At 45.5% G+C, this 24,411-nt stretch overlaps 1 protein-coding gene across 2 annotated transcripts in view; it reads left to right on the forward strand.

The window, feature by feature from the left end:
• The window catches only part of PLPP6 (phospholipid phosphatase 6), a 73,840-nt gene that overhangs the window by 25,808 nt on the left and 23,621 nt on the right, over window positions 1-24,411 (forward strand). For both annotated transcript variants that reach the window (XM_069737222.1, XM_069737223.1), the window contains one exon: window positions 19,692-20,157. In XM_069737222.1, the coding sequence (XP_069593323.1) occupies window positions 19,716-20,157 (442 nt within the window). In that variant the 5' untranslated portion in view covers window positions 19,692-19,715. The remainder of the gene's footprint in view (window positions 1-19,691; window positions 20,158-24,411) is intronic.

The raw sequence follows: 24,411 nt of genomic DNA on the forward strand, positions 1-24,411 counted from the left end.
TTGGAATTAGGGTTGTGGTTAGGGTTAGGGGTGTGTTGGGGTTAGGGTTGTGGTTAGGGTTACGGCTACAGTTGGGATAAGGGTTAGGGGTGTGTTGGCGTTAGAATTGAGGGGTTTCCACTGTTTAGGCACATCAGGGGGTCTCCAAACGCAACATGGCGCCACCATTGATTCCAGCCAATCTTTTATTCAAAAAGTCAAATGGTGCTCCTTCCCTTCCGAGCCCCGACGTGTGCCCAAACAGTGGTTTACCCCCACATATGGGGTATCAGTGTACTCAGGACAAACTGGGCAACAATTACTGGGGTCCAATTTCTCCTGTTACCCTTGAGAAAATAAAAAATTGCTTGCTAAAACATCATTTTTGAGGAAAGAAAAATGATTTTATATTTTCACGGCTCTGCGTTGTAAACGTCTGTGAAGCACTTGGGGGTTCAAAGTGCTCACCACATATCTAGATAAGTTCCTTGGGGGGTCTAGTTTCCAAAATGGGGTCACTTGTGGGGGGTTTCTACTGTTTAGGCACACCAGGGGCTCTGCAAACGCAACGTGACGCCCGCAGACCATTCCATCAAAGTCTGCATTTCAAAACGTCACTACTTGACTTCCGAGCCCCGACATGTGCCCAAACAGTGGTTTACCCCCACACATGGGGTATCAGCGTACTCAGGACAAACTGGGCAACAATTACTGGGGTCCAATTTCTCCTGTTACCCTTGAGAAAATAAAAAATTGCTTGCTAAAACATCATTTTTGAGGAAAGAAAAATGATTTTTTATTTTCACGGCTCTGCGTTGTAAACGTCTGTGAAGCACTTGGGGGTTCAAAGTGCTCACCACATATCTAGATAAGTTCCTTGGGGGGTCTAGTTTCCAAAATGGGGTCACTTGTGGGGGGTTTCTACTGTTTAGGCACACCAGGGGCTCTGCAAACGCAACGTGACGCCCGCAGACCATTCCATCAAAGTCTGCATTTCAAAACGTCACTACTTGACTTCCGAGCCCCGACATGTGCCCAAACAGTGGTTTACCCCCACATATGGGGTATCAGCGTACTCAGGAGAAACTGGACAACAACTTTTGGGGTCCAATTTCTCCTGTAACCCTTGGGAAAATAAAAAATTCTGGGCTAAAAAATTATTTTTGAGGAAAGAAAACGTATTTATTATTTTCACTGCTCTGTGTTATAAACTTCTGTGAAGCACTTGGGGGTTCAAAGTGCTCACCTCACATCTAGATAAGTTCCTTTCGGGGTCTAGTTTCCAAAATGGGGTCACTTGTGGGGGGTTTCTACTGTTTAGGCACACCAGGGGCTCTGCAAACGCAACGTGACGCCCGCAGACCATTCCATCAAAGTCTGCATTTCAAAACGTCACTACTTGACTTCCGAGCCCCGACATGTGCCCAAACAGTGGTTTACCCCCACATATGGGGTATCAGCGTACTCAGGAGAAACTGGACAACAACTTTTGGGGTCCAATTTCTCCTGTAACCCTTGGGAAAATAAAAAATTCTGGGCTAAAAAATTATTTTAGAGAAAATAAAATTTTTATTTTATTTTCATGGCTCTGCGTTATAAACTTCTGTGAAGCACTTGGAAGTTCAAAGTCCTCACCACACATCTAGATTAGTTCCTTTGGGGATCTAGTTTCCAAAATGGGGTAATTTGTGGGGGATCTCCAATGTTTAGGCACACAGGGGCTCTCCAAACGTGACATGGTGTCCGCTAATGATTGGAGCTAATTTTCCATTTAAAAAGCCAATTGGCGCGCCTTCCCTTCCGAGCCCTGCCGTGCGCCCAAACAGTGGTTTACCCCCACATATGGGGTATCAGCGTACTCAGGACAAACTGGACAACAACATTTGCGGTCCAATTTCTCCTATTACCCTTGGCAAAATAGGAAATTCCAGGCTAAAAATCATTTTTGAGGAAAGAAAAATTATTTTTTATTTTCATGGCTCTGCATTATAAACTTCTGTGAAGCACCTGGGGGTTTAAAGTGCTCAATATGCATCTAGATAAGTTCCTTGGGGGGTCTAGTTTCCAAAATGGGGTCACTTGTGGGGGAGCTCCAATGCATAGGCACACAGGGGCTCTCCAAACGCGACATGGTGTCCGCTAACAATTGGAGCTAATTTTCCATTCAAAAAGTCAAATGGCGCGCCTTCCCTTCCGAGCCCTGCCGTGTGCCCAAACAGTGGTTTACCCCCACATATGAGGTATCGGCGTACTCGGGAGAAATTGCCCAACAAATTTTAGGATTCATTTTATCCTATTGCCCATGTGAAAATGAAAAACTGAGGCGAAAATAATTTTTTTGTGAAAAAAAAAGTACTTTTTCATTTTTACAGATCAATTTGTGAAGCACCTGAGGGTTTAAAGTGCTCAATATGCATCTAGATAAGTTCCTTGGGGGGTCTAGTTTCCAAAATGGGGTCATTTGTGGGGGAGCTCCAATGTTTAGGCACACGGGGGCTCTCCAAACACGACATGGTGTCCGCTAACGATGGAGATAATTTTTCATTCAAAAAGTCAAATGGCGCTCCTTCCCTTCCGAACCTTACCATGTGCCCAAACAGTGGTTTACCCCCACATGTGAGGTATCGGTGTACTCATGAGAAATTGCCCAACAAATTTTAGGATCCATTTTATCCTGTTGCCCATGTGAAAATGAAAAAAATTGAGGCTAAAAGAATTTTTTTGTGAAAAAAAAGTACTTTTTCATTTTTACGGATCAATTTGTGAAGCCCCCGGGGGTTCAAAGTTCTCACTATGCATCTAGATAAGTTCCTTGGGGCGTCTAGTTTCCAAAATGGGGTCACGTGTGGGGGAGCTCCAATTTTTAGGCACACGGGGGCTCTCCAAACGTGACATGGTGTCCGCTAAAGAGTGGAGCCAATTTTTCATTCAAAAAGTCAAATGGCGCTCCTTCCCTTCCAAGCCCTGCCGTGCGCCCAAACAGTGGTTTACCCCCACATATGAGGTATCAGCGTACTCAGGACAAATTGGACAACAACTTTCGTGGTTCAGTTTCTCCTTGTACCATTGGGAAAATAAAAAAAATGTTGCTAAAAGATAATTTTTGTGACTAAAAAGTTAAATGTTCATTTTTTCCTTCCATGTTGCTTCTGCTGCTGTGAAGCACCTGAAGGGTTAAAAAACTTCTTGAATGTGGTTTTGAGCACCTTGAGGGGTGCATTTTTTAGAATGGTGTCACTTTTGGGTATTTTCAGCCATATAGACCCCTCAAACTGACTTCAAATGTGAGGTGGTCCCTAAAAAAAATGGTTTTGTAAATTTCGTTGTAAAAATGAGAAATCGCTGGTCAAATTTTAACTCTTATAACTTCCTAGCAAAAAAAAATTTTGTTTCCAAAATTGTGCTGGTGTAAAGTAGACATGTGGGAAATGTTATTTATTAACTATTTTGTGTCACATAACTCTCTGGTTTAACAGAATAAAAATTCAAAATGTGAAAATTGCGAAATTTTCAAAATTTTCGCCAAATTTCCGTTTTTATCACAAATAAACGCAGAATTTATTGACCTAAATTTACCACTAACATGAAGCCCAATATGTCACGAAAAAACAATCTCAGAACCGCTAGGATCCGTTGAAGCGTTCCTGAGTTATTACCTCATAAAGGGACACTGGTCAGAATTGCAAAAAACGGCCAGGTCATTAAGGTCAAAATAGGCTGGGTCATGAAGGGGTTAAAAAATATTATCATTTGTTTATAATTTAGTATAATATGAAAAATAATTTGAAAAAGTTTGGCTTCTCCACTTTTAAACAGTAGGGGGAGCGGCTACTGAAAAACCTAGTTTACAACTAGCTCACATTACTGCACTGCAGTAATTATGGGCGGAGTCTGCTGATGTGTGTGATATCACCCCACTCCTCCCCTTCTGGGTGTTTGCTAAGGCTACTTTCACACTTGCGTCATTTGGCATCCATCGCAATCTGTCGTTTTGGGAAAAAAACGGATCCTGCAAATGCGTTTTTTTCCCATAAACTTGTATTGCCGACAGATGACCACACGTTCCATACGTCGTGCACTGGATGCGTCGTGTTTCGGCGGACCGTCGTCACAGAAAAAGTTCAATGCAACAGTTTTTTGTACGTCGCATCCGCCATTTCCTACCGCGCATGCACGGCCTGAACTCCGCCCTCTCCACCCCAGACTTTACAATGGGCAGCGGATGCGTTGAAAAACTGCATCCACTGCCCACATCGTGCCAAATTTTCACAACATGCGTCGCTACGTCGCGCCGATGCATTGCGGCGGCCCCGTACCGACGCTAGTGTGAAAGAAGCGTAAGGGATAAGAGAGGATGATATTCAGGAACCCAATGAGCAGCCATTTTGTTGGTGATTGCAAAGTTAGGCTGCCGTCACACTATCAGTATTTGGTCAGTATTTTACATCAGTATTTGTAAGCTAAAACCAGGAGTGGGTGATAAATGCAGAAGTGGTGCATATGTTTCTATTATACTTTTCCTCTATTTGTTCCACTCCTGGTTTTGGCTTACAAATACTGATGTAAAATACTGACCAAATACTGCTAGTGTGACGGCAGCCTAATACTGACAAGTAGACAGTCACCGAGGATGGCAGGCAGCAAGGATTCTGGGAGATAGATGGTGGAGGGAGCAGGGTGACAGCAGCACAGAGTATTTCAGGATAGCAGTGTACTGGTCTATGGGGGGCACCCTGTTCGGTGCTCGGAGCAGCCAGGGATTGTACATGGATGCTGTCTTTTATACACATGGATGGACCGTCTGCTCCACAGAAATCCAGTAAACATATCTGCGGATTTGGTCTGTTATGATCCAGACTATGCATGCAAAGACCCCATTCCCCTCCTCAGATCCTGTCCTGCGATGTGTGAAAGCGAAGTGACAGGCGCAGTCTGGGGTGACGCTGTGAAGCAGGCTGGGGGGAAATGTAGCCATATAGTAATGATAAAAATGAGACCCCTCTCTTCAGCTGCCTCACCAGCCCTCCCCTGACTGCACCTAACTGTAGGTCATGCTGCCCCCTCTATTACCCCAGACCCGTGTGCAGCTGCTCAACCAGAACCACCCTAGAATGGGTCCTCTTTATGAAGATAATACTGCCATACAGATCACACATAATACTGTCCTATAGTTCTCACATACCATCATATAGATCGCAAATAAAGACGCCATAGTGTTCTCGCATAATACCGTCATATAGATCACACAATACCGCCATACAGATCACACATAATACTGTCCAATAGATCTCACATACCATCATATAGATCGCAAATAACGACGCCATAGTGTTCTCACATAATACCGACATATAGATCACACAATACCGCCATAGTGTTCTCACATAATGCCGCCATACAGATCACATAATACCGTCAAATAGATCACACAATATACAGTCAAAGGCTATATTCACACTTAGCAGTTTTTACCGCGGAACCGCCGCGATTTTGATGCTGCGGGTCCGCAGCAGTTTCCATAGCGTTTACAGTAACATGTAAACCCTATGGAAACCGCAAACCGCTGTGCACATGCTGCGGGAAAAACCGCGCGGGAACGCAGTGGTTTACAACCCGCAGCATGTCACTTCTTTGTGCAGAATCGCTGCGATTCTGCACCCATAGGAATACATTGAACCGCTTACTTCCCGCATGGGGCTGTGCCCACGTTGCGGGAAGTAAGCGGATAATGTGCGGGTGGTACCCGGGGTGGAGGAGAGGAGACTCTCCTCCAGGCCCTGGGAACCATATTTGGGGTTAAAAAATAAAAAATCTGGTTATACTCACCCTCTGATGTCCGGAGCTCCTGGGCGCTGCACGCGGCCGTCCGGTCAGAGTTGCTGTGCGACCAGGACCTGCGGTGACTTCGCGGTCACATGACCGTGACGTCACGAAGGGTCCTTCTCCCACAGCATCTTAGGAACCGGACCGCCGGGTGCAGCGCCCAGGAGATCCGGACATCAGAGGGTGAGTATAACCAATTTTTATTATTTTTAACATTACTATTGATGCTGCATATTGCTGCATATGCAGCATCAATAGTATAGGCGGAAACCCGCAGCGGAAAACGCGGAACAAACCGCGATAAATCTGCAGGGAGAACCGCAGTTGTTTTGCCCTGCAGATTTATCAAATCCGCTGCGGGAGAACCCGCAGGGACCCGACGCAAGGTGTGAACATAGCCAAATAGTTCTCACATACTACCACCATATGGATCACATATAATGCCGCCATAGTGTAATCACATGCCACCATATACTTCTCACATACCGCCATATAGATCACACACAATACCACCATATAATTCTCACATAATACTGCCACATAGATCACACAAAATTCCACAATATAGTTCTCATATAATACCATCGTATAGCTTTTACATCATTCCACAACACTGATCAAACAATACCACCATACAGATCACATATAATACCGTCATATAGATCACACATGCCATAATACAGCATGACCCCCGCAGCTCCTGTTATCGCACGCACTGAGCTGTGTGTGCAATGGGGAAAGACATGCAGGGGGGAGAGGAGTGCATAGGAGAGGATTAGATACACGGCTCAACAGACAGTATCACACAGTATAGGATTAGATATGCGGCTCAGCACAGTATCACAGTATAGGATTAGATACACGGCTCAGCAGTCAGTATCACATAGGAGAGGATTAGATACACGGCTCAGTATACAGTATCACATAGATACATGGCTCAGCAGACAGTATCACACAGGAGGATTAGATACACGGGTCAGCCGTCAGTATCACATAGGAGAGGATTATATACACGGGTCAGCATTCAGTATCACACAGTACAGGATTACACGGCTCAGCACTGTATAGAATTAGATACATGGTCTGATGTCCTGATGGGGAGCTGCAGTGAGAGGCAGGGTCGGAGCAGCACAGAGATTCTCCCCCTCCCCCCTCTGTCACCTTTCTGCAGCTCCTGATAAGAGGACATCAGACCGCAGCACTCCTTCACTTTCTCTAGCGATTCTAGAGATTACAGCCAGCTCACCCACAGCACAGAAGAGGACAGGGAATGGCCGCTGCTGACAGTGTGAAGGGGGGGACAGATGGAGCTGCCCCTCCAACAGCACAGCTCTCACGTGGAGCTCACAGATACTCCAGAAAGATGGCGCCAATCTCCTGCCTCTGCTGTGATGTGGACGGCTCAGGAGGCATGGCCAGGTCAGACGCCGACCGCAGCCTCCTATACCCAGGGCTGCCGTATTTACAAGAGTGTAAGTGTCGTGCTGGGACTCTTACACTCCTGCAAAGCAAAATGGCAGCGTGGAGTGGCTGAAAAAATAATTAACCCCTTTCTGACATATGACGTACTATCCCGTTGAGGTGGGGTGGGCCCGTATGACCACTGACGGGATAGTACGTCATACGCGATCGGCCGCGCTCTCGGGGGGAGCGCGGCCGGGTGTCAGCTGCCTATCGCAGCTGACATCTGACACAATATGCCAGGAGCGGTCACGGACCGCTCCCGGCACATTAACCCCCGGCACACCGTGATCAATCATGATCGCGGTGTGTCGGCGGTATAGGGAAGCATCGCGCAGGCTGAGCGACTTTTACTTTTTTAGGGTCGAGTCGGGTTTCGCAAAACCTGACTATCTCAAAAGTCGAGTGAAATCGGCCGATTATGGCGAAAAGTCGGGGATCGACCGAAACCCAATGCAAAGTCAATGGGAAATCTATTTTTTTTTTTTCCCTCTCCCTCTCTCCCCCTCTATTCCCTCCGTCCCTGAACAGAAAAGCTGGTGTTACACATTGCAAATCGCTACAGCGCACAAGCGAGAAGATGGCGATAAGCATCCACGCCCCTAAGACCTATGTCATCACTCTGCCCACGCTACTTCATTGGCTGAAAAAATGGCGCCAAACGTGTCATACGAAACGCGACTTCGGCGCGAAGATCGCCGACCGCATGGCCGATCCCACACTAGGGTCGGGTTTCATGAAACCCGACTTTGCCAAACGTCGGCGACTTTTGAATTTGTCCGATCCGTTTCGCTCAAGACTATCTCTTACGTCTCCTCCCTGCAGCAGGCCCGGATCCAAAATTGCCGCGGCATCCGGGTCCTGCAGGGAGGGAGGTGGCTTACCAAGTGCCTGCTCAGAGCAGGCGCTTGGTAAGCCTGCAGTGCTGCAAGTCAGATCGCTGATCTGACAGAGTGCTGTGCAAACTGTCAGATCAGCGATCTGTGATGTCCCCCCTGGGACAAAGTAAAAAAAGTAAAAAAAAATTACACATGTGTAAAAAAAATAAAAATAAATAATAATTCCTAAATAAAGAAAAAAAAATATTATTCCCATAAATACATTTCTTTATCTAAATAATAAAAAAAAAAACAATAAAAGTACACATATTTAGTATCGCCGCATCCGCAACGACCCAACCTATAAAACTATCCCACTAGTTAACCCCTTCAGTAAACACCGTAAGAAAAAGAGGCAAAAAACAACGCTTTATTATCCTACCGCCGAACAAAAAGTGGAATAACGCGCGATCAAAAAGACAGATATAAATAACCATGGTACCGCTGACAACGTCATCTTGTCTCGCAAAAAACGAGCCGCCATACAGCATCAGCAAAAAAATAAAAAAGTTATAGTCCTGAGAATAAAGGGATGCCAAAATAATTTTTTCTATAAAATAGTTTTTATCGTATAAAAGCGCCAAAACACAAAAAAATGATATAAATGAGGTATCGCTGTAATCGTACTGACCCGAAGAATAAAACTGCTTTATCAATTTTACCAAACGCGGAACGGTATAAACGCCTTCCCCAAAAGAAATTCATGAATAGCTGTTTTTTGGTCATTCTGCCTCACAAAAATCGGAATAAAAAGCGATCAAAAAATGTCACGTGCCCGAAAATGTTGCCAATAAAAACGTCAACTCGTCCCGCAAAAAACAAGACCTCACATGACTCTGTGGACGAAAATATGGAAAAATTACAGCTCTCAAAATGTGGTAACGCAAAAAATATTTTTTGCAATAAAAAGCGTCTTTCAGTGTGTGATGGCTGCCAATCATAAAAATCCGCTAAATAACACGCTATAAAAGTAAATCAAACCCCCCTTCATCACCCCCTTAGTTAGGGAAAAATTAAAAAATTAAAAAATGTATTTATTTCCATTTTCCCATTAGGTTTAGGGCTAGGTTTAGGGCTAGGGTTGGGGCTAGGGTTAAGGCTACAGTTAGGGTTGGGGCTAAAGTTAGGGTTAGGGCTAAAGTTAGGGTTTGGATTACATTTACGGTTGGGATTAGGGCTAGGGGTGTGTTTGGATTAGGGTTTCAGTTATAATTGGGGGGTTTCCACTGTTTAGGCACATCAGGGGCTCTCCAAACGCGACATGGCGTCCGATCTCAATTCCAGCCAATTCTGCGTTGAAAAAGTAAAAGTGCTCCTTCCCTTCCGAGCTCTCCCATGTGCCCAAACAGGGGTTCACCCCAACATATGGGGTATCAGCGTACTCAGGACAAATTGGACAACAACATTTAGGGTCCAATTTCTCCGGTTACCCTTGGAAAAATACAAAACGGGGGGCTAAAAAATAATTTTTGTGGAAAAAATTTTTTTTTTTATTTGCACGGCTCTGCGTTATAAACTGTAGTGAAACACTTTGGGGTTCAAAGCTCTCACAACACATCTAGATGAGTTCCTTAGGGGGTCTACTTTCCAAAATGGTGTCACTTGTGGGGGGTTTCTATTGTTTAGGTACATTAGGGGCTCTGCAAACGCAATGTGACGCCTGCAGACCATTCCATCTAAGTCTGCATTCCAAATGGCGCTCCTTCCCTTCTGAGCCCTCCCATGCGCCCAAACAGTGGTTTACCCTCACATATGGGGTATCGGCGTACTCAGGACAAATTGTACAACAACTTTTGGGGTCCAATTTCTTCTCTTACCCTTGGGAAAAAAAAAAATTGGGGGCGAAAATATAATTTTTGTGAAAAAATATGATTTTTTTATTTTTACGGTTCTGCGTTATAAACTTCTGTGAAGCACTTGGTGGGTCAAAGTGTTAACCACACCTCTAATTAAGTTCCTTAGGGGGTCTACTTTCCAAAATGTTGTCACTTGTAGGGGTTTTCAATGTTTAGGCACATCAGGGGCTCTCCAAACGCAACATGGCGTCCCATCTCAATTCCTGTCAATTTTGCATTGAAAAGTCAAACGGCGCTCCTTCCCTTCCGAGCTCTCCCATGCGCCCAAACAGTGGTTTACCCCCACATATGGGGTATCGGCGTACTCAGGACAAATTGTACAACAACTTTTGGGGTCCATTTTCTCCTGTTACCCTTGGTAAAATAAAACAAATTGGAGCTGAAGTAAATTTTTTGTGAAAAAAAAGTTAAATGTTCATTTTTATTTAAACATTCCAAAAATTCCTGTGAAACACCTGAAGGGTTAATAAACTTCTTGAATGTGGTTTTGAGCACCTTGAGGGGTGCAGTTTTTAGAATGGTGTCACACTTGGGTATTTTCTATCATATAGACCCCTCAAAATAACTTCAAATGAGATGTGGTCCCTAAAAGAAAAAATTGTTTTGTAAAAATGAGAAATTGCTGGTCAACTTTTAACCCTTTTTACTCCCTACCAAAAAAAAAATTGGGGTTCCAAAATTGTGCTGATGTAAATTAGACATGTGGGAAATGTTACTTATTAAGTATTTTGTGTGACATATATCTCTGTAATTTTATTGCATAAAAATTCAAAGATGGAAAATTGCGAAATTTTCTAAATTTTCGCCAAATTTCCTTTTTTTCAGAAATAAACGCAGGTAATATCAAAGAAATGTTACCACTGTCATGAAGTACAATATGTCATGAGAAAACAGTTTCAGAATCACTGGGATCCGTTGAAGCGTTCCAGAGTTATAACCTCATAAAGGGACTGGTCAGAATTGTAAAAATTGGCCTGGTCATTAACCCCTTCACGACATGCGCCATACTAGTACTGCGCATGCCGTGAATCCCCCTTTGATGTGGGCTCCGACGGTGAGCCCACATCAAAGTCGCGACATATCAGCTGTTTTGTACAGCTGACATGTGCGCGCAATAGCGGCGGGTGAAATCGCTATTCACCCGCCGCTATTAACCTGTTAAATGCCACTGTCAAACACAGACAGCGGCATTTAACTACCGCATCCGGCCGGGCGGGCGGATATGACGTCATCGCCGACCCCCGTCACATGATCGGGGGTCGGCGATGCATCAGGAAGGTAACCATAGAGGTCCTTGAGACCTCTATGGTTACTGATGCAGGTCTGCTGTGAGCGCCCCCCTGTGGTCGGCGCTCACAGCACACCTGCATTTCTGCTACATAGCAGCGATCTGATGATCGCTGCTATGTAGCAGAGCCGATCAGGCTGTGCCAGCTTCTAGCCTCCCATGGAGGCTATTGAAGCATGGCACAAGTAAAAAAAAAATGTTTTTAAAAATATGAAAAAAATATAAAAAATATAAAAGTTTAAATCACCCCCCTTTCGCCCCATCCTAAATAAAACCATAAAAAAAAAAGCGAGAAAAAAATCCGAAACGCCAGAATTACGTTTTTTTGGTTGCCGCGACATTGCATTAAAATGCAATAACGGGCGATCAAAAAAACGTATCTGTGCAAAAATGGTATCATTAAAAACATCAGCTCGGCACGCAAAAAACAAGCCCTCACCTGACCCCAGATCACGAAAAATGGAGACGCTACGGGTATCGGAAAATGGCCCTTTTTTTTTTTTTTTTTAGCATAGTTTGGAATTTTTTTTCACCACTTAGATAAAAAATAACCTAGTCATGTTAGGTGTCTATGAACTCGTAATGACCTAGAGTATCATAATGGCAGGTTAGTTTTAGCATTTAGTGAACCTAGCAAAAAAGCCAAACAAAAAACAAGTGTGGGATTGCACTTTTTTTGCAATTTCACCGCACTTGGAATTTTTTTCCCGTTTTCTAGTAAAAGACATGGTAAAACCAATGGTGTCGTTCAAAAGTACAACTTGTCCCGCAAAAAATAAGCCCTCACATGACCATATTGACGGAAAAATAAAAAAGTTATGGCTCAGGGAAGGAGGGAAGTGAAAAACGAAAACGCAAAAATGAAAAAGGGCCGCAACTTGAAGGGGTTAACCGTGCAAACAACCCTTGGGGTTAAAGGGGGTTAATAATAAAAAAAGATATTAAAGTTAAAAAAAAAAAAAATTGTATTAAAAATAATTGTTTATATAAACAATAATTTTTAAAACAAAAAAAAATTGCGGCACCTTCCCTTTAAGGAGGTTTATTTTTTCCCTCCAAAACTTCCTGTGTCCATCAGGCATAATATTTCAGGTCGAATTCCATAACACACAATAATCGTAGAGACAGGAAAAATAGATTTCCAAGATCAAGGTGATTGGGGCTACGCATGGCAACGTTTTGTGGCCTTTAGGGCCTTCAGAAATCTGGGAACTGAGTTTCTGCCCCCGAGTAACACGCAGATATGCCATGTTTCGTTTCAAATGAATGGTAAATGCGCAGGGGAAAGTCTAATGCCCCTATCGTCACTCTGTGAGCTTTTCAGCTAAAGATATAGAACGTAGAAGTGTTTTAATATTCTTCCAAAATAGGTGTACCCCCTTGAACATGGCCCACCATTTAGGTTGGCGAGGTAGAAGTTTCTAGTTTTGTGGCCAAAGCATAAACCCGAAATGTACGTTTTGGGAGGTGTCAGATGCCGGAGAGTCTGCTAGACAACACTGTGCTGCTGATTCATTTCTTGAGAAGTCTGTCCTCCCCTTTATCGACACGTCATACCAGTGACTAAGATAGGATAAGTTTCATATTTTAATCCCTTTTATTTCTAACTGTCTGTACATATTGTATTTTTTCTCCCTTTTGTAATAGATCTTGTATTTTTGTAAATACTGTCGATATATGTTCTTGAGCAAACTTATAAATTTACTAGTTTCGTTCTTTTGCTCTATGATCGGAAAGTCACGTACTCTGCGCAATATCCCGCTACCTTGGGTTGTTTCCTGACCCGATATAGGCTTTGGTATCAAACGAGAGACTGGTGGCAGCGTGGCGTCCTGGTGTATTGGGAACCCTGGCAGTAACGGATCGAAGGTTCGTGTGTATTCCCGGCCTGGGACTGGTGATACACATACCGCCCTCGCTGCAGAGTGCCCGATGGCCAGTACGTGACAAGGTAGCCTTTCCGGCGACTGCTTGTCCTAAGTGCAGTTCCCTGACTGACCTTAGGGTAAGGGGGTGCCAAAGGGCTCCAAGTACCTAACTGGAACTGAGATAAAAGTTGGGTTTACCCTGATAAATTGGTGGCAGAGCATTGAGATCATAGAGCATTAGTGAGCTGGTTTTAGCAATCATTCCTCTCACAAAAAAAAATTTGCACGGTTCTTGCGAGGACCCTGCGCAAAAAGTTTTGAAGATCGAACTCGGTGTTTATTAGATCTGATACAATACTGTATGTGTAGCAGTTAACCCCCTACCCCTCTTCATTTTTCTGTCCTCTCTTTTATTTGGCAATTATGCCTATGCTTGGAGAGGCCTGGTATAATTGGCAGTCCAAGGACACTCTTATTGCCCTTTGCACAACGAAACAGATCGACTCCAGGGGCAAAACCAGGCACCAAATGATTGCGCCACTGATGCAATGTGCCGCGGAGCCAGTCCGTCACCGGAGCCCTGGTGGCCCAGAAGCCAACCCAAGTGCAGATGGTGGTGCTGCGGAGGTTCAACTGGTGAATGCCAGCCCTACTCGCAACCAGGGTAGGGTGAACCCCCACTTGCGGGTGGCCTTGAAACAATTCCACGCAGTCGATCGTGAGGGACGTCTGAAGCTGATCCTGCAATTCCAAGAGCGGAAAGCTGCCGATTGACAGGCCGAGGCCGAGCTGGAAGAGCTGCAGGCCCACACCCAGCGAAAAGCTGAACGAGAGGCTCAAGCTTGGAGTGACCATGTTCTGGAGATGTGCCCTATCTGGGGTAGCACCATCTACCCCACAGAGCTGTGAGTCCAATAATGCAACAGTCTTTAAACCCCGGCCAGAGCGCTTTCCAATGATGGAAAAGGATGGGGACTTGGACATATTTCTGCGGGGATCTGAGAGATCGTGCATACAGTACTAGCTGCCGGAGGACCAATGGGCCTGATATTTGACTCCAAGGCTCAGAGGAAAATCTCTGGAGGCGTTTGCTTCTCTCCCTCGAGACCAAGATAGAGACAGAGGCCATCAAGCAGGCCCCGATTAAAAAAAAAAAAAAAAAAAAAAAAAGTACCAACTGACTCCTGAGGTTTACCGTAAAAAGTTCTGGAACCTCCAATGTGGACCACACAACAGCTACAGCGATGTGCATGGACTCAGAACCCACTTTGAGCAGTGGGTCCAAGGACTGTCAGTGACCACCTTTGGGCAGCTGCAGGACCTAATGGTGAAAGACCATTTCCTACACCTTTGTCCGGCTGAGGTGCGACAGTTCATGATGGACCGGGAGCCAAAAGATACGGCTAAAGCAGCGCACATCGCTGTCACCTACAAGGCCAAACGTAAACCGGAGGTGCGGAAGCCGGTCACCGTCAGCTGGAAAGGGGGTAAGCCATCGACGACCATCCCTGCAAGTCAACCCTCCGGAGGCCCTGTTCCCTTTGTCAGCGCCAGGCCAACAGCAGATCCCCGCAAGTGTTATTTCTGTAGTCGGACTGGACACCTCAGCGCCACTTGTCCAGAGAAGCAGAGGAAGAGCCCCATTCCAATGCCTCAGGGCCTAATGCCGTAGTTCATTTTGTGGGTGGGGCTTTTGGGAGGGCCTGTGAAAACTTGCAGAGTGTCCCCGTAGGGGACACTGTCACTAACGGCCTCAAGGACACTGGGGCCTAGCGAACCCTCATCCGACCTGAACTGATGACCCCTGAAGAGATTATCCGGGGGAAAACACTGACGGTCACCGAGATTAGGGGCGTCTGCTGTCCCTTGCCGATGGCCGGGAGCTGGGTGAAGGAAGTGGGGGGTGTCCGAAAACGTGCCCACAAACGTGTTGTTGGGAACTGATTTGGGGAGGATGTTTGCGTATAATGTCCCTGACACCCCTCACCGATCTGATACTTATGGTAATGTTATTGCTAAGAATGCGAATGTTAATGCTTTACCTGATCAGGATGTATCTAGATGTACAGGATTACTCAGCCATGTTTCGCTGTGGGGTGATACTGCTGAGGACCCCCTAACAGGAGCAAGCGTCAGTGCTAAGGGGAATGGGGAGAGGCACGGGAACCATGAAGAAGGTGATGCCGTGCGACTGATCAGTGCCACAAAAGAAGGTGACCTGGCCGATGGTAACTGCCCCATATATAGCACCTCTCCTGAGGTAATGGGGGAGGTAGCACCCATACCTGAGCAGGCTGATGGGACTGTGGTATTCCCCAGGGAGATGGTCTATATAGCAGCTGTCACCCGAAGTCAGAGTGCCCAGAATGCAGGTAGCGCCCTGCCTTCTGGACCCTCCTCAGTCAGAGGGATGACTGAACCAGCGAGGGACCCAGATCAGGTCCCAGAGGGTTCTCATGAGGACGAGTCCTTAATGTCGCTTTTGGCTGCCTCCAGCCAGGAGTTCCAGGCCGCTCTGCACTCAGATGCTAGCCTGGAGGCCTTGAGAAACCTTGCTGAGAAGCCCACCTCTGAGACTGATAAGGAGAGGGTATTCTGGGAACAAGGGAGGTTGTACCGGGAGACCGTTCCCTGTCAACCCCAACAGGAGTGGTTGAGGGAGAGACAGCTGGTCGTACCCTACCAATTTAGGGGTGAGTTGTTACGGATTGCCCATGAGTTTCCACTCACTGGACACTTGGGGGTCAGCAAAACTAAGTCCCGGCTGTCTCAACACTTCTATTAGCCCAAAATGGGGACAGATGTAACAAACTACTGGCGTTCCTGTTTCCTGTCTAACCTGTTAGAGTGGAAAAGTTATGGCCTGCACCCAAAGCTCCCCTGATCATAACCAGCACATCTGGAAAGCTTTCATCCTTACTGTGGTAGACCATGCTACCCGGTATCTGGAGGTAGTGGCTCTGTCCTCAACTAGTCCGGATAAGGTGGCGGATGCACTTTTGGCCATCTTTTCCCGAGTAGGATTTCCCAGGGAGATGCTTACCGACCAGGGGACTCGATTCATGTCTCGCCTAATGGAGGCTCTCTGTAATAAAATGCAGGTGCGGCATCTGGTATCGAGCGTGTATAATCCTCAAACCAATGGTTTGTGTGAGCAATTCAACAGGACCCTCAAACAGATGCTAAAACTGCTGAATGAGTCCCAGGGATGCGACTGGGAACGTTACTTCCCACACTGCTATTTGCTTACTGAGAGGTTCCGCAGGCCTCGACGGGGTTCTCCCCCTTTGATCTCCTGTATGGCAGGTGAATCCAGGGACCCATTTGGTTGGTAAGGGAATCCTAGGAAGAATAGTCAAGCCCTTCAGAAGTGTCCATCGTGGAGTATGTGGAAGATAGCCGTAGGCACTACTATAAATTGTGGTGCACAAGTAGGTGCCCAAACCGTACTTAGGTTGTAGATAAACTTGGCACACACGTGGTCAAATGAAAGTGAGATTTAATTGAAAGAGAGTACATACAATATTGACGTTTCGGTCTCAGGTTAGACCTTCATCAATGTACCTCTCTGAGAGAGGTACATTGATGAAGGTCTAACCTGAGACCGAAACGTCAATATTGTATGTACTCTCTTTCAATTAAATCTCACTTTCATTTGACCACGTGTGTGCCAAGTTTATCTACTCCATCGTGGAGTATGTCATGCAGTTTTGTGACAAGATGCAGACCTTGACGCAGTTGGTGAAAGACAGCATGCCCCAGGCGGACCAGAAGCGCTGGTATGACCAGAATGCCCGGAAGCGGACCTACCAGGTGGGCCAGAAAGTGTGAGTGCTGGTCCCCATGCCAAAGGATAAGCTTCAGACGGCTTGGGAAGGCCTGTACATCAGAGGTGTCAAACTGCATTCCCCGAGGGCCGCAAACAGGTCATGTTTTCAGGATTTCCTTGTATTGCACAGGTGATAATTTAATCACCTGCACAGAATGATTCCAGCACCTTGTGCAACGCTAAGGAAATCCTGAAAACATGACCTGTTTGCGGCCCTCGAGGACTGCAGTTTGACACCTCTGCTGTACATCATACACCAACAGCTCAACCCAGTCACCTACGTGGTCACTCTTGACCAGACTCTTCTTCCACGTCAATATAATGAAGGCTTATCAGGAACATGGAGCCTGCATCCTTCCGGTCTGCAACCTGCCTGAGGATGAGGAGGAAGACCCCCTCATGGACATGCTAGCCCAAGCGATGGCCGGTGGGTCCATAGAGGACGTGGAGGTAAGCTCCTTGCTATCCGCATACCAGTGGCTGCAGCTCCGAGCAACACTAGAATCCTTCCAGGCTGTTTATACCAACATGCCTGGAAGGACTGAGAGAGTGGTACATGAAGTGGACACCGGGAATCATACCCCAATCCGGCGGACATCCTATCAGATCTCGGACGAGGTGCAGCACCTCATGCGTCAGGAGATCGAAGAGATGTTACAGTTGGGGGTGATTAAGTGGTCCAAGTGCACGTGGGCCTCGCCTGTAGTCCTAGTTCCAAAGAAGGATTGGACCACCCGGTTCTGTGTTGACTACAGGAGGCTCAACGCCATAACGGTCTCCAATGCGCACCCAATGCCACACATCGAGGAGCTGCTTGAGCGGTTAGCCGGTGTGCGCTATGCATTATGGATGTGAGTCTGAGATATTGTCAGATTCCCCTGAGCCCCGAGGCACAGAAGAAGTTCACCTTTATCACCCACTTTGGACTGTCACATTTCAGCGGATGGTCAACCATTTGCTCCAGGGAATGGAGAGGTACCCGGTGGCGTACCTGGATGACATTGCCATCTTCATTCTCACCTGGGAGGATCACCTTGAACATCTGCAGCAGGTGCTCGGGCGCATCCACCAAGCAGGCCGCCTGACCATCAAGCTGTGGAAGTGCCAGATGGGCATGAGCGAAGTCCACTACCTGGGGCATTGGGTAGGGTTGGTATCATGAGGCCAGAGACTGGGAAAGTGGTCACTATCCCGTCCTGGCCCATCCCTAGGACCAAAAAGCAGTTGATGTCCTTGGGCACTGCAGGATACTCTAGTCACTTTGTACAGAACTATAGTAGCCTTGTGAAGCCCTTGACGGATCTCGCCAATAAAAACCTACCCCATACAGTTGATTGGACAAATGACTGTGAGGGGACCTTTCGGGCTTTGAAGACAGCCCTGAGCAGCTCTCCTGTGCTAAGGGAAGTTGACAGCAGTCAGCCGTTCTTAGTACAGACAGACCCCAGCGAGTTTGGCCTTGGTGCTGTGCTTAGCCAGGTCGACTCGGAGAAACAAGTGCACCCCGTGTTGTACCTAAGCTGGAAGCTCCTGCCGAGGGAAGTGGCCTATTCCACCATAGAGAACGAGTGCCTGGCCATGGTTTGGGCCCTGCAATGCTTGCAGCCCTACTTGTACAGGCGCAACTTCTCCATTATGACCAACCAATTTCAAGCCACTGAGTTGGCCGAACACCATGTCCGGCACCAACGGAAGGTTGCAACGCTGGAGCCTTGCCCTCCAACAGTCCAACTTTACCATTCAATACAAATGGGGTAATTAACGTGCAATCCACCCTTGGGGCTTAAGGGGTTAAACGGCACATCTCTATTCAATGCGTTGCTGGCGAGACCTGTTTAAAGAGGACCTGTCACCTGCTCATAAGCCGGCAGTTTGTGGTCTTATTTTATTCACATGACTGCCCCGAGTATTTGCCTTTTGCTTTTTTTTTTCCACTGTAAGTTTGTCATATGTTTTCAGCATTGTGGGACTTTTTATTTACTAATCATTCTTATATTCTTTCTCACAGAGTAATTATGCAGATCAGTCTAAAAACATGCCCCAGAGTCCTAGGAGCCATGCCTCCTTGGTACATACCATAAAGAGTAGTACTAATTAAAAAGGCCCAATCTTTGGAACTATGTGGGGGATTAACAAAAAAAAATGGTATCCTCAGCAATGTAGTGGGATTAATATAAGTGCACATGGTGACATGCACTGGTCACTAATGAGCATGTACATAAAGTGCATCTCAGATTCATCTCCACTAAAAGCAGAGATCCTTAGATCAGGAACAGAACAGACATTTATAGGACATTTTATAACTTTCCCAAATCATCCTGCTCTGAACTACTGAACCCAATTTATTATATATTGTGGGAGTCAGTCAATTTTATACCGACTCCGACGCCACAGACATTCCTATAACCTTTCACATTATTATTCAAGAAAGGCATCAAGGTCCTTATTGAACTTGTTTTATCGTCATTCACAACTTTCTGTGACCGTTCCGTAGTCTATCTGCTTTTACAGTCTAGAATCCATTTTTATGATGACGGTTAAACATTCTGTCCTAGATATAGGTAGGTCATAAAGGACATATGCACCTGCGCAACCCTCGATTACTGGAGATCAAGTGTTTTAATTTTGCCTGGTGCTGAGAGATCAAGTATAATGAATCCATTTGCATTGTTACAGTGCCTATAAATCTGTTATTTATTCTTTGCACAGGTCAACAGCAGCACAAACAGAAGAATGCCAAGTCCAAGAATCAGTAGAGCCGCCAGCTCTGGTAATCCTAATGCCAATGGAAGGTTTGAGTTTATGTCCTTGATGACCAACAAAACTAATGTTATAGACCAAATGGCAGTGAGGCTCCGGACATCAGACAGTCCAGTTCACCGCAAAGACTCTAATTCCTCTTCCACTCAACAACTGCTTCCAGAAGAAGACTGCATGAAATTAAACCCATCTTTTCTTGGAATTGCACTAAAGTCATTATTGGCTGTAGACTTGTGGTTGTCCAAAAAGATAGGAGTTTGTGCAAGGGACGGATCCTCATGGGGCAGTGCTCGTCCTATGATGAAGTTGGTGGAGATTTCTGGCCATGGCATACCTTGGATTGCTGGTACAGTCTATTGCCTGTACAGAAGTGACAGCTCAGCTGGGCGGGAGGTCATACTGAATCTGCTGTTTGGTAAAAGATGTTTGTTAATACTTCTGTAGGTTTCTGTTGTGTTTGACTGGTGGAATAGCAAAGATTGGTTAATCATCCTACACAGGAAAGTGGTGAAACCTTAAAGTGAACCTGTCAGTAGGATTTTGCTCAGTAACTACACACAGTGTCAGGTCGGCGCCGTTATACTGATAACAATGATATCTTGGTTGATGAAACCCCTTTTGTTACATAGTTACATAGTTATTAAGGTTGAAGGAAGACTATATGTCCATCTAGTTCAACCCATAGCCTAACCTAACATGCCCTAACATGTTGATCCAGAGGAAGGCAAAAAAACCCCATGTGGCAAAGAGTAAGCTCCACATTGGGGAAAAAAATTCCTTCCCGACTCCACATACGGCAATCAGACTAGTTCCCTGGATCAACGCCCTATCAAGGAATCTAGTGTATATACCCTGTAACATTATACTTTTCCAGAAAGGTATCCAGTCCCCTCTTAAATTTAAGTAATGAATCATTCATTACAACATCATACGGCAGAGAGTTCCATAGTCTCACTGCTCTTACAGTAAAGAATCCGCGTCTGTTATTATGCTTAAACCATTTTTCCTCCAACCGCAGAGGATGCCCCCTTGTCCCTGTTTCAGGTCTATGATTAAAAAGATCATCAGAAAGGTCTTTGTACTGTCCCCTCATATATTTATACATTAAAATAAGATCACCCCTTAGTCTTCGCTTTTCCAAACTAAATAGCCCCAAGTGTAATAACCTATCTTGGTATTGCAGACCCCCCAGTCCTCTAATAACCTTGGTCGCTCTTCTCTGCACCCGCTCCAGTTCAGCTATGTCTTTCTTAAACACCGGAGACCAGAACTGTGCACAGTATTCTAAGTGTGGTCGAACTAGTGACTTGTATAGAGGTAAAATTATGTTCTCCTCATGAGCATCTATGCCTCTTTTAATGCATCCCATTATTTTATTTGCCTTTGCAGCCGCTGCCTGACACTGGCCACTGAATTTAAGTTTGTCATCCACCCATACACCCAGGTCTTGTTCATTGACGGTTTTGCCCAGAGTTTTAGAATTAAGCACATAATTATACATCTTATTACTTCTACCCAAGTGCATGACCTTACATTTATCCCCATTAAAGCTCATTTGCCATTTATCAGCCCAAGCTTCTAGTTTACATAAATCATCCTGTAATATAAAATTGTCCTCCTCTGTATTGATTACCCTGCAGAGTTTAGTGTCATCTGCAAATATTGAAATTCTACTCTGAATGCCCCCTACAAGGTCATTAATAAATATGTTAAAAAGTAGAGGGCCCAATACTGACCCCTGTGGTACCCCACTGCTAACCGCTACCCAGTCCGAGTGTGCTCCATTAATAACCACCCTTTGTTTCCTATCCCTGAGCCAGCTCTCAACCCACTTGCACATATTTTCCCCTATCCCCATTATTCTCATTTTATGTATCAACCTTTTGTGTGGCACCGTATCAAAAGCTTTTGAAAAGTCCATATACACTACATCCACTGGGTTCCCTTGGTCCAATCCGGAACTTACCTCTTCATAGAAACTGATCAAATTAGTCTGACATGAACGGTCCCTAGTAAACCCGTGCTGATACTGGGTCATGAGGTTATTCCTCTTCAGATGCTCCAGTATAGCATCCCTTAGAATTCCCTCCAGGATTTTACCCACAGTAGAGGTTAAGCTTACTGGCCTATAATTTCCGAGTTCAGTTTTTGTTCCCTTTTTGAATATTGGCACCACATTTGCTATACGCCAGTCCTGCGGCACAGACCCTGTTATTATGGAGTCTTTAAAGATTAAAAATAATGGTCTATCAATGACTGTACTTAATTCCTGCAGTACTCGAGGGTGTATCCCATCCGGGCCCGGAGATTTGTCAATTTTAGTGATTTTTAGACGCTGTAGTTGTTTAATCTTTATTTACAGTTTTCAGTTAATGAAACTTGGGGCGTGCTATTACCCAAGGTATTATTTTAATCAGTATAACAGTGCCGACCTGACACTGTCTGTAGGTTAAGGTACCTTCACACATAACGATATCGTTAACGATATTGTTGCTTTTTGTGACGTAGCAACGATATCGTTAAGGAAATCGTTGTGTGACAGCGACCAACGATCAGGCCCCTGCTGGGAGATCGTTGGTCGCTGAGGAAAGTCCAGAACTTTATTTTGTCGCTGGACTTCCTGCTGACATCGCTGGATCGGCGTGTGTGACACCGATCCAGCGATGTCTTCACTGGTAACCAGGGTAAACATCGGGTTACTAAGCGCAGGGCCGCGCTTAGTAACCTGATGTTTACCCTGGTTACCAGCGTAAAAGTAAAAAAACAAACACTACATACTTACCTACCGCTGTCTGTCCCCGGCGCTCAGCTTCTCTGCACTCCTCCTGCACTGGCTTTGAGCGTCGGTCAGCCGGAAAGCACAGCGGTGACGTCACCGCTCTGCTTTCCGGCCGCTGTGCTCACAGCCAGTGCAGGAGGAGTGCAGAGAAGCAGAGCGCCGGGGACAGACAGCGGTAGGTAAGTATGTAGTGTTTGTTTTTTTACTTTTACGCTGGTAACCAGGGTAAACATCGGGTTACTAAGCGCGGCCCTGCGCTTAGTAACCCGATGTTTACCCTGGTTACCCGGGGACCTCGGGATCGTTGGTCGCTGGAGAGCTGTCTGTGTGACAGCTCTCCAGCGACCAAACAGCGACGCTGCAGCGATCGACATCGTTGTCTGTATCGCTGCAGCGTCGCTGAGTGTGAAGGTACCTTTACTCTGCACAATCCTGCTGACAGGTTCCCTTTAAAAAGAATCTTCCCATGCGGGAAGTAAGCAGATTATGTGCGGTTGGTACCCAGGGTGGAGGAGAGGAGACTCTCCTCCACGGACTGGGCACCATATAATTAGTAAAAAAAAAAAAGAATTAAAATAAAAAATAGTCATATAATTACCCTCTGATGGCCCCGGAGTCTTCCCGCCTCTCAGCGGTGCACGCTGCCGCTTCTGTTCCTATAGATGGTCTGTGTGAAGGACCTGCGATGATGTCGCGGTCCTGTGATTGGTCGCGCGACCGCTCACAGGACCGCGACGTCATCGAAGGTCCTGCACACACACACACCATCTATAGGAATGGACGCCGCTGAGGAGATCGGCTGTCTGCGGGTGAGTATAACCATTTTTTTTATTATTTTTAAACATTCTATCTTTTACTATATAGGCAGCATCTATAGTAAAAAGTTGGTCACACTTGTCAAACACTATGTTTGACAAGTGTGACCAACCTGTCAGTCAGTTTTCTAAGCGATGCTACAGATCGCTTGGAAAACTTTAGCATTCTGCAAAGCTAATTACGCTTGAAAAATGCTAAGAAAAAGCGAAAAAAACGCAAAAAAAAAATAAATGCGGATTTCTTGCAGAAAATTTACGGTTTTCTTCAGGAAATTTCTGCTAGAAATCCTGACGTGTGCACATACCCTCACATTATTACTATTGACATTCAGGTAACAGAATGGTTAAAATAGTTTTACCTGTATGGCTCATAGCTGTGGTCTAATTGTTGAGAGATTGAACTTTAATCTTTTATGTAAATTGTCTCTTCAAAGAGGTAGAGGACTAGAACGCTAGCGCCACCTATAGGAAGTAGCGATCCTAAAAGTCAATATCTACTCTAATGAGCCTTGTCACATGACTTAGGATTAAAGCCCAAATCAAAATCTTGATTTGGAGACACTGTGTTTCGGAGTAGTGCCCCTCGTCAGAGCAAAGTGTCAAATCTGGTTTGGCTGAGTGAGAGGCATTCTAGTCCTCTTCCTCCCTTTTTTTTTTTTTTTTTTTTTTTTATCAAGTACATTTTTATTCATTTTATAACAGTTAAATATACACAAAAAACATTCTCAACCAAAAGTGTTTATCCCCCTCCCCCATACCATGAACACCTCCCATCCCTAATATTTGTTATTCAGAGTACCACGTCATAGATATACGATCATACAAAACAGAATAAATCAGGCCGGTCAAGAACTGTCAAGTCGAAAGGCACACCCTCCGATTGGCATTTGTAAACGCAATGTGTAGTGATTCCATAGCAACTGATACACATCCAACAAGATCCTATCGAGCATGATTGGTGGTTACCTCCAAGCTAGGGACCCCATATTTTATCAAAATATTTACTTCTATCCCTTTTGAGATATACCCCTTTTTCCAATGATATAAGGGACTCCACTTGATTGATAAACTCTCT

Source organism: Ranitomeya imitator, chromosome 8 (genome assembly GCF_032444005.1).
Source record: "Ranitomeya imitator isolate aRanImi1 chromosome 8, aRanImi1.pri, whole genome shotgun sequence".
In the NCBI taxonomy this organism is placed as follows: domain Eukaryota; kingdom Metazoa; phylum Chordata; class Amphibia; order Anura; family Dendrobatidae; genus Ranitomeya; species Ranitomeya imitator.